The sequence below is a fragment of the Micropterus dolomieu genome, linkage group LG01 (assembly GCF_021292245.1).
Source record: "Micropterus dolomieu isolate WLL.071019.BEF.003 ecotype Adirondacks linkage group LG01, ASM2129224v1, whole genome shotgun sequence".
NCBI classification, from domain to species: Eukaryota; Metazoa; Chordata; class Actinopteri; order Centrarchiformes; family Centrarchidae; genus Micropterus; species Micropterus dolomieu.
In genome coordinates, this window is record NC_060150.1 from 27,102,510 (window position 1) to 27,113,932 (window position 11,423).

The 11,423-nt window shown below is 39.2% G+C and overlaps 2 protein-coding genes across 4 annotated transcripts in view; both read right to left on the reverse strand.

The window, feature by feature from the left end:
• The window catches only part of LOC123979295 (partitioning defective 3 homolog), a 387,436-nt gene that overhangs the window by 246,197 nt on the left and 129,816 nt on the right, over positions 1-11,423 (reverse strand). The window contains exon 4 of the mRNA XM_046063165.1: positions 2,750-2,934. Coding sequence (XP_045919121.1) covers positions 2,750-2,934 — 185 coding nt within the window. The remainder of the gene's footprint in view (positions 1-2,749; positions 2,935-11,423) is intronic.
• LOC123979218 (WD repeat-containing protein 37-like) overlaps positions 1-11,423 on the reverse strand; it is a 1,096,407-nt gene that overhangs the window by 110,732 nt on the left and 974,252 nt on the right. The window lies entirely within an intron of this gene.

An 11,423-nucleotide genomic window follows, 5' to 3' on the forward strand; every position in this document is an offset into this window, starting at 1 on the left:
GTCTCACTCAATTCCACCCTTACCCCTAACCCTTCCCCATAGCTAAACCTGAGCCGCTAATAAGAGCTTCTTATAATTAGACAGCCACAGCTGAGCTCTTCCATTACACAAAAAAACACCTTCCAAAATGCTGCTGCCAAGGTAATGTCAAACACCAGCAGACTTGGCCACAAGCACAAAAACATTACATTCCAGACATTCTAGCCTTGGCATTGAAATCCCGGCAACTGAAGGTCATGGTGGCAGTAGCTATTTAAATAAAAAAGAAAGCAAATAATATAATAATAAGGATCACAGCAGAAACAATAATTCACCAAGACAGACAAAAAGAATGAGAAGGATTTGAGGTCTGAAGAGATACGAACAGCTAAAGAGCGAAACCGAAGTTTGGATTTCTTACATCACACAACAAAAGAACACAGACAAGAGTTTAAAAAGGGGTCTTGTTGCAGAATCAGAGGGAGGATGATAGGCAGTCGCAGAGGTGAACAGTGGCCAAAGAAAACAAGTTATGATCACTGCGTAATAAAAAAGCAGCAAACAATTATTCCCTGCATGCTATAATTGGCCATGTGTGTTTTAGTGCAGTTGAATGTGCCGTGACGGGACCTGAGGAAGCAATGCAGACAGGACTGTAAAACTCAGCCGGACACGTGAGCTCTACCGAGACAGCCCCTGATAGCCATCGTGACCTCGGTCACCGCCATGCAACACGGCATGACAATGGACCTCTCTCCACAAACTTTTACAACACATCAGATCGTAAAATGCAGAGAAACCCAGATACCAAAGAGGTAGCAGTAAATCAACAGGCTTATATCCACTGCCTAATCCCTTTAGTTGACTGCTAAGCGTGGAGAACCCAGAACGTGACTTATTGTAAAGTCATTTGGAGACGTGATGACTTTACAGTCCTAGCTGATGACTGAGCACTCCCGCTGGCTCATATTGTGGAGATTTAGCAGAACCGAGCCTTACTCAGCCATAACTGGACTCATGGGGAATTGAACAGAACATGACTTGCTATAGTGTGTAAAGGAAATTACTCCAGACAATCGGGAGACGCTATAGTGTATGGCTTGCATCCATATGCTCTTTTGGCAATGCTAATCATTGATGTATGTTTCCCTTTGAGAACAATGTTTGTGCCAGGGCATAAATATTTCAGTCAGTGCTGACTAATACATTCAACATCTGTTGTTGATAGCATAAAAATAGACTTCATCTTGGATTGGGGATAAATATGTGACAGTTGGACGCATAAAAAAAGATATTGAAGATTATTTTATTGAAACAATCTAATGGCCCTGTCAAAAACTGAACAGACTGAAAATAAATGACAGCCTCCAAATGTAAGCTCATTACTTTTCAAACATTCGCCAGTGACAGGAAGATGATTGAAATTGATCTAATTCAGATAACTGATCACCTGCAACAGATGGGAGTCAAGAACTATGTGGGATTCTTTAACATTACATTCATTCATGCTTTATTTCCAAAATTTGTACAACAACAACCTGAACAGCATTAATGTTGTCCCGTTCAATCAGATATCAACCAAGCACCATAAAGGATCTTCACAATTATGCAAAGTCTCAATTAAAGCTGACTTTTGGAGTAATCCATTCAAATCACTTTTTGTCATAATATGAAACCCAAACCCTGCTTATCCAATAGTGCAAAGCAAACAAAGCGGGAAGCCAACACAATTCTTTTCGAGCACACAAGCTCCTGGATTTAACAAACATTTTAACATATTTGCTCAGTGTAACATGGGCCAAAAAAGAAGCCATCCTGACAAAATGAAAGGTCTAATAACCATTTCACCTCCAACTATTTTCTCCACCCTCTGCCTGGGAGTGTGCTGTTACATTGTTGAGGCTCTGACAACTAAAGTGTCTTTAAATAGGATTATCAGACACAGCTTCTAGACACACTAATCACGTGGAGGTGTACCGTGTCACGTTCCAAGCACTCAATCGTCTCCCTTTTTTAACCTCCTTGTTTTATTGGGAACATATCTCTTTCTCAGCAAGAAGTCAAGGTCTGTCAGAACCACGTGGGGGCGGCCATTTTGCCAAGTTAATTGGCTTCCCTTCTCTTTCGGAAGCCATAGGGAGGATGTACCTGAGCTACGCTTTTTTCAGGATTTATAATCAGAGGCTTAAAAAGCCTGAGAAAAGGTGAATTTGGAACAAAGGGAAAGTGTTTAACAATATCTGCTCGTCTTTTTAGAAGACAAGAAGGGGTGTTATCAGAAAGAACTAGTTTCACATAAAGAATATCTATGCCACTGCTGCATATCTGCAAGCAGGGCAGCACAGGTTTCATATTTAACTGTTGTTTCTTTGATTTGGGGTGCAGAGGAGAGAAGGAATGAAAATGAGGGAAGAAAGCAGTGAGGAATTTAAAAACAGAAAGACTGCTGGAGTTTGGAAGATTTCAGAGCACATCTCTCTGACATTATAATTGATTCAATACCAGTACATCAGCAGCACTGCGGAGAATGACTTCTGGGTGAGTTTTAGTTTTAATACGTCTTGACAGTGGTGTAATACAGAATGAATGCAATCTTTTGTAAGTTCTGTTCAGTTTTCACACCTTTTTAGATTCACATAAACCTTTATGAGATAAATAGCATTTCATGGTATGTAGTGTTTTTTAGGTATTTCTCGTGATAGTAGTCAAAAGTCAAGTTTGACACACATTTTAAATTACCAATGCATCACTGACCAGATTTACATGTTACCTTTTGTTCCAGGCTGGCAGTTTCAGTGCTTGTGTTTGGTTTGTGGTTGTACTTTTGGAAGCCAGCAGTTGTGGACCAGCGAGTTGGGTTCTTTCTGGACGGTTCCTCTGGACCAACCGGGACTTCGCCCGGAGCAATGTCGGCCAGGGAGGGATCACTGTTGCGACGGACATGGAGAGGCATGTCTGTGGAAGGTACGAAGGGAAAAGGGGGGGGCGGCGGTATGAGAAAAATAGGGGACACAGGGAGGAATAGAGAGTTACAGCAACATCAAACCACTTGCAGCTTTTTCCATGTATTGAGCAGATCACTTTTCACCCGTCCAACAGTGGCACAGTCTGTTAGCTGTAAGACCCCTACAGTACCTCTTTGACTACACTACACAGCAGCTCAGACATGTGAAGTTGCGATTATACATACTGTTTCCTTAAAGTCTATCGACCCCATAAAGAAACATTGTACAACTGAACTATGATAGGCTTGGTTTGGCTTGAGTCCTGCTATAGTGAAATAAATATACTGTAGAAATATTTTTAGCTGGAAAATGACCCAGACAGCTATAAAAAATGTAAATATGAGAAACAATGATGTATGTGAAACATTATCCAACCCCTTACTCAGCCTAATCACCCTCAAAAATAACATCATAATTGCAGCAAAATTGCTCATATATTTGTGACTCTCAAGATAAGGGTCGTTCTTATAAACTGCACTACTGACTGAAGCAGATTCTGGAATATTTCCCAGGGTTGAAACAGGGTCTCACAACCAAAATACCCCAGCCATCACACATCTACAAGAAGCTGCACAGGAAGCACTGGTCGATGTTGCAGCTGCCACATTGACCAATCTATAAACTAAAACTTTTAATATAGTATATAATATATACTATAGTACAAAGTTCTCATATTTAATCAGCACTGCCAAAACAAGTAGAGGGAATGAAGTTGCTCCAACTTCACACTCCAGTTAAAACATTCAATGAGAAATCTAGCTGATGTCTAGTATATCCATGAGCTGTGGTGTGAATCATCTGGGTTTTCCCAAACGGCCATATGGATTTGTTTTTGACGTTCTAGCAGCCTGCATGTTACAGCCATAATTATGCAAATAGTTGGGTAACCACCTGTCAGCCTTCGGCGGATCATTGCAGCGAGCATATGCCGGTGCTAAGCTTCCATCTGATACACCAGAGACATGTTTTAGTGGTGGAAGCAACGCATTTTTAATCACGGCTTACGCTGTGCCGCAACTCGTGCGTATTTAATATTGTGACAAGACTGTGGAGCTTTGAATGCTACTCTAAGTGTTTCTTGTGACCGCCTGCAGGGTAGCCAGGGAATGAAGACAGCATAATCATGAGGCTGATTCACAAAAATAAAGGTGAGATAGACATGTGTTTGTCAGTGCCTTTATTCTCCAGACAGAAAAAATAACACCCTTGCTTTCCAATATTCTGTCAAACACTAATCTTTTCAAGAAGCATCTCACTTAACCTCAGTGTCTCACATGTCCTTCACCTGTAATATGCTCACATCATAAAACATCCCTGCCATCTCTCTTCTTTGTGTTCAGTTTATAACTAAATTTAAAAATGTATTTGCTTGTCTGCAATTAAATTGAGTAAAATGAATAAGCTTCATAAACTAAATTATAGTTAAGTTTTTACTTACTTATTATTCTAAATAACACATTCTATATCATTACTGTTTGTGATAGCCAATACAGTTGCATTTGGTGGTAAAAATGACCCCTTGGAGGTCCAAGGAGGTATCCACCATACATCCATCCACCCACCCAGACCTCCTTCCTGCGTGGTCTCTAAAATAATTTCACTTGACTTCCTCCTTCACTCCCATCACAAATACTACGGCTTGTAAAGGGACATTTGGGAAGACAGTCTCTGGGACAGGGTAAGACACAGAACAGCACTCAGCAATCCACAGTCAGGAATCAGTAACATTACAGCACAGCAGCTTTTTATATCACAGAACCTTACACTAATGTCCTCTGGTCAGTGATGCTGACTTGTTAAATTACTGATATTTTGCATTCATTTAATGGTGATCAAATCACATTTGCCATAGAGTGTAATCTATGTAGGTATCTATTCTTACACATCAACCCTTCTTATTGTTGACAACTTTAGTGTTGGGTTTGACAACGTTTCAGTCTCACTTCCAAAGCTCTCAGTATGGCTGATGCCATGGCAGAAACATTTGCACAGTTATCCTGCTTTCAAAATGATCTGTTGTCACAGCATGTCCCGCAGCACAGCACAGCCCCCTCCTTTCAATAAGAGCAGGAGGGCTCTGGCAGGGAGACTTATGCAAATTACTATATGATGACATCTGGAAACTTCTAGGAACATTCTCAGCAACCAAAAAGTGAAGTTGGCAACAGGGGTTTCAAACTACTTTTTCTATGTGCCTTGAGTTAATAAAATTCTATTTCTCATGAGGGAATCATTGCTGCAAGTCAAGTTCTCATGCAGTAAGTAACAGGTAGCTTGTAAAACCGCACTTTCAAAGTAGCGTTCCCAACACTGTTAAAAGTTTGATCTTCCTCTTTGCAAAACATCTCTGCTGACATAGACCATGCCAACAAAACTCACCAGTAGCTTTTAATACATTCCGTATTCCTCTGTAACAAATGTGTTTCATTTATTTTGGACGTTGTCTGTAGGCGTTCTCAGAGGTCGGGAATTGAGAAAAGAAACCACAGATAGCCGCCAGACAGCCAGTCATTGTGTGTTTACTCTTAAATTAGGTTGAAGATCCAATAATGCCATTTAATAGACTTTGCCCCCTCTTGGTAACGGCTGGTTCACGTCCAGTTCAGGGCTCTAATGACGTTCACCTCAGTCTGTGGGGGTAATTAATGTCAAGTATTATCCTACATGACAGGCTTAGAGATGACACACACACACACACACACACACACACACACACACACACACACACACACACACAGTGAGATCCACAGAGACAGGGGAAAATTTAGAGGAAAAACGGGGATTAAATGACACAAAGCAAGGGATAAAACACAGATGCTCTGAGATTGTATAAATATGAAACATCACCTCAAATCCACACACTGTGTTTCTACCTCAGAACGAGGTGTTTTTATGTAAGACTTTTTAATAAAGCTTTGTTTGTTCTGCATCTGTATGCACGTGGACAGAGAGTTACTTGATGCAGATTAAAAGCCTTGGTGTATTTCCCAGAATACCTCAAGGCTCAGCTCTTACTGGATGTCTATCAGGGTCTTTTTAAACCATGACAACATCGATCTTGCTTTATTTGTCGTGATTATTTCCAGACGTATGTTCCATTGTTGGGAACTAATCATTTATTTGTATCATTTGAAAATCATGCTTACGAGCATTCACATCAAATAACTAAATTTTATTAAAATGCTGTAGATAAAGAATTTGGGAAAGCCTGAGTCTGAATGTGAAAATTTCTATAAGACACGCAGAGGTAAATCATGTGTTAATACATTAAGATGAAGATCTAGGTTAGGCAAATCGTTTTCCAATTTCATCAGATCATCTATTCTTACACATCAACTAATAACATCTGGCTGTTTTATGATACCACTGGGGTCTAGATATTGACAAGAATGGCATGTTCCCATTTACTGAGCTTTTCTCTTTAATAAAATGCTGATCTATCACAGGTACAAATCCTTAGAGATTAACATATAATAAATAAGACTGTTGTTAAGGAGTGTGCACTTGTTCGTGTGCACACTGTTTGGAAGGTCACCATATGAAGATTGTCTCCCTCCCTGTTCTCCCTGACCAATTTTACTTTACTTAATTTGTGATGGGATTATCCTGGCAGTCCAAAGGGTTTGGTTGGTCCCACGTTTAATATCCAGCATCGATCCAGGCTGAAGAGGGAGCGAAGACCATTGGGGGGGGGGGACTAATAAAACGAGGACCTAATCCAGCCCCTGTAGTGAGGGATTATGGCCAGGGCACAGGGTCACCGAGATGTACACACCACAATTCACCACAGGCAGAGGTCAGACTCTCCAGGGGCTAGTACCTCGTTTTGCTTTGTCCTTTATTTATCTTTCACACTCACTTTGTTTGAAGGAGAAAAATATTAGCTTATGTGAATCGCCGTGAATAAGATTGCCATATATACACAGCACAAAAGTCAATATTAAACTCATTTAGTTTAGTATTAGACTGAAGAAACTTAAACGATCTAATTGCTGTAAGGTTATGGACCTACTGGTTTTTACTAGTTTTATGACCAGAGGAACCTGCAGCACAATTTGGAATGGGAAGGAATAATTTTTTAGCAGCGGTGGCAGGCCTTGCTTCAATTACAAACAACGTATGTGCCCTCTCCATTGGCAAAACACAAGCCATCAGAAATGTTAAGAACAGCACCCAGTTGTAAAAACAGACTCAGTACTGTGAAGTTGAGGATCTTTAAATGTTCATCCATATGACATCTTTAGTTCTTGCATCACAACAAGTCAAATGACATTTCAGTTTTTTTAACAAATATTAGAAAAGTCTGTTTAGAATATATGTAATAATCAATTGCAATGTCCAAACTGTAAAACCATATGACACAAGGGACAGCACAGTCAATGGTGTTGGTCCAGTCAGGAGAAGGAAGGGTTTGTGATGTCGATAAACTGTCAGTAAAAGTTCAGCGAGAGTCCTCTTTACTTGCATAATGAAAACAAATTCATAAATGATTTGGGTTGACTATAATATCAACCAGCTATAGAAATGTTCAGTGAACTCAGTATTGTAAGGACATTTCAGTATTCATTGAGATAGTGACATCCCACAGGATCTCACCTTGCAAAGCCAGACCACAACTCACAAAATGTGTTGTGACAATTTATGCCTGACCAGGTATGTCTCTTACCAATCAGCAAATGTTTTAACAATGATTTGACTCACATGTCTTTCAATACCCACACCATGCAAATTTAGTATTTGCATGGCATATTTTGACCAAATATTCATTAGGACACTAATTTTTGAGAAAAGCTTAACACTATCCATGTCTTTCCAGTTTGAATATCCAAAGCCAACACCAATGACAACCCACCAATTGGTGCATTGGTCTAAATCTGGAGTAGAGAGGGTTTATGTTGTGAAACAGGAGATAACTGTCAGTAATCAATTGTCAAGTCCTTTTTTATAACGTCCATCTCAAGCATATGCCTAGTCACACACAACATTAGGAAATGGAAGATGCCCGATGGTCCTCTTGATGAATGAGGAAGTGCTGAAGGACACCTACTTATGGTGTTTGATGCTTTTGTCTTGTTCTTGTGTATTTGCAGATCCAGATACTACATTAAATGAAATGGACTTTTCTCCTCTGTGATGATGCTTCACATACACATTCAACTGCCTGTTGTGAGAAGTGAGGAAGCCATGAACGGCACAATGGTCTGTGTACTTGGCGGCCAAAGGATTTTCATTTTGAAATGAAGAAAACAAAATCAAAAAACGGCTCGTTTCCCAATTACCATTAGTAAATAAGGAAACAAAAAACTGAAAACAATCCGTTTTTCGCTTTTTGTTTTGATATTAAAACAATCTTGTTACCAATTGTCTTTGATGTGTTTATAGATGGAAATCAGAGATTTAAATATGTGTGTAAATCTTATTCCTCAATTTTGCATTGTTTTTTTTGTTTTTGTTTGGCGTTGTGGGCTACATCTAATGTTCGAAGATGGACTACAACAAGCGCATTTTGACCTGTGCATTCTTGCCGTGTTGTTTTAATTCAGGCCATCTAAAGGTGGAAAACACGGTGGAAAATATTATTTAATTACCAAGGTTGCAAAAATGGTTGTGTACCTGAGTATCGGTTAAACGACAATAAATCTAAATTACAAACAAAGCAAACAACATCAGATCCATGCTAATCTATATTTATCAACATGAATCCCAATTATTGTAGGTATATAATATATTACATTTACTCAAGAGGCCATATGTGACTGAAGTAAAATTAATGATGGATATTGCAAAAGGCTGGCAATACATTGGCCAAAAATAACTAATGTAAAATGGGCATATAACGTTAGCCTACACATTTCAACATTATCCTAACTTTGATCATTTGACAAGACTAGTAACATAGCTGGTTTCAGTTATTGTTGACAGTTCAAAACATTTGCATATTAACAAGTCATGGCACATGAGAGAACAGAGGCTTAATAGTCAATGGTAACTTAAATGGTGATTTGCGTCCTTTATCTGTCATGGTTGATGGATTTCTTTTTTTTTTTTATTGTGGGAAATTCAAAAAGGCCCTACAACACTTTGTGGCATATTTCAACAATCCGAAAAATAAAATAGTGTTGAAACAGTATTTGATTACAGCAAAGCCAAAAGAAAACAAATGTTTTTTGGACAAATATGCAAGTGTTGTTACAGAAAACAGAAAAAGTGCGATGTCTTGTGGGTATATAGCCGCTGCGTTGTTTGGAATGATACGGTCCACAGACGTACAAAATCAGTGCGTCCAGAGGTGTATATTAGCTGACCCAAACCTTTAATAATTAGCTGATTAGTTAACCTACACAAGCAACCTATTAAAAGAAAATTTCTGCAGTTTAAAAGAAGTTGCAAGGTGTAAAAATGTCAAAAACCTTTTCCACTGATAAACCACAGAACCACAGAAGCACACCTCTAAACACTATGTACTTTTCCCATAGTCATCTCTCTAATTGGTCATAAACAACACCAACCTGCAGTATACAGTTACATCTACCTCACCTCACTTTCCTACTGTGTCTCTAATAAAGCAGCAAAATCTTCTTCCAACTTAGTGGTAAAGGAGATGGGGGTCAGCTCTAATGTATTAGCTGTGGAATTTTCCAATCACTGAAATGGCATAAGGTAAAGAGAGAAGGTCCTTACTATACCTGGAGAGGAGGGAGTGGCCCTTCCTCCTGACTGGCTGCCAACTCAAGGTACTGGAGCTAATGTCTCAGCATACTGATAAGGTTACAGAGGACATACTAAAGAGGGACTGTGAATCTGTATGTGTGTTTGTGCTTTTTCTCTCACATTTTTATTGATGACCAAATTACCTCACAGGGATTGAAAAACTTGCAGAATACTGTGAGTAAATTTTGCCACTCCTCTCTACTACAAGGGATTATATTAGAGTTAGACCAAAGATTTGTTAGTTTTAGGCATATTCACAGGAATTTATGAAAGTATAGCTGAGGGATTTTTTCTACTTAATGCCAAGATTATAGTTAAGAATCGGGTTTGGTTAGCAAAAGTGACTTGTATGTACACAACTACAAACAAATGCAGGGGACTCATGGATCACTTAACATTTTATGTTGTCTTGTTTTACTTGAATTAGTGTCCAGCACTGAAAAAATCAAACCAAGTGAGACACTTTTAACACTATTTAAAAAACATCAGGTTTTAGAGTTGGCCACTGGAGGATTACTCCAACATTTAACAATCATAGGTGAAATCTGCTGTACAAGAGTAAGGTACATTCTTCCTCTACATGCAAAATAACTAAGAATTCAGTGTTGTCGCGACTCATGCTTTTCCTTTATTTAAACATCATTTGCTCCAATATCACTGATTTCATTGACACCTGAAAGCAACAAGTTGGAGAATGTGCTCTTGAGCTCATCAAAATGTCTAAGAAAATCAAGAAATCTTTACCTCAAATGGTAAATAAATCGCATAGGGCTCAAAACTACTATTTCACTAGTCTGCGGTTTGAAACTTTCAAGCATGGTGTTGCAGCATGTATTTGTCATCGGCTGTCAAAGCTGCTATGGCAACAGAAATTGAGGTGTGGCCACAAATGCAACATGCTTGGGAGTTTGACACAACGAGCAGTGCTACAGCATTTATTTTTTCCTGTGGATTTACCCCATACTACCAATATGAGAGGTGGGTTGAAGAAAAGTAGGTACAATAATAAATTACAACAAAATTCCTGCAGCGTTCTGGATATTACAGATAACATGCCTTAATGTATCCAATTTTCCTGTACACTGAGATGTGGGTTAGAGGTTATGGAATAAATAAAGTAAGGTCTATACCAGTAGTCAAAAACAAATATGCGCATACAGTTATAATAGGCACTATCTGTTGACCAGGGATGAAGTCTATCTGGTGGGTGAACTGGGTATTTTCCCTTGTGGCCTTTTGGCCCTTGCATACTCTGAGTCCATTCTTTCACATCGACCTGATTTAAATATAAATGCCAAGCGACCATGGCTTCATGAAATGTCTAAAAGCTATTTTTTCCAGCGCTACTTTGAATACTTCAAGCCTGGGCCAATTCAATGTCTGAATAAATTATGGCACTGAGCCATTTTAACTTCTCTTCTCCAACCACCGACTACATATTGATGTCCCTTGTGTGCAGCGAGGGGGATTTCCACTGAATAGACTGACCTGAATCATCCACATGTGGACAAAAAGTTCCATAATTGAGGAGAGCAAGGCAGTTGTGGAGTGGTGGGAACAAATACTATGGAGAAGGAGCTGAAATATGTATAAGACTTAAATAGAACGCTGGTCAACAGAATGCCAAACGGGGTCAAGATCACCAGTCAGAGTGCTTCTGTGAAGTATGAAGCAAACTCTAATCTGATGCAATGTCAAAGAGTGAGATCAGACAAACTTTGAATAAAC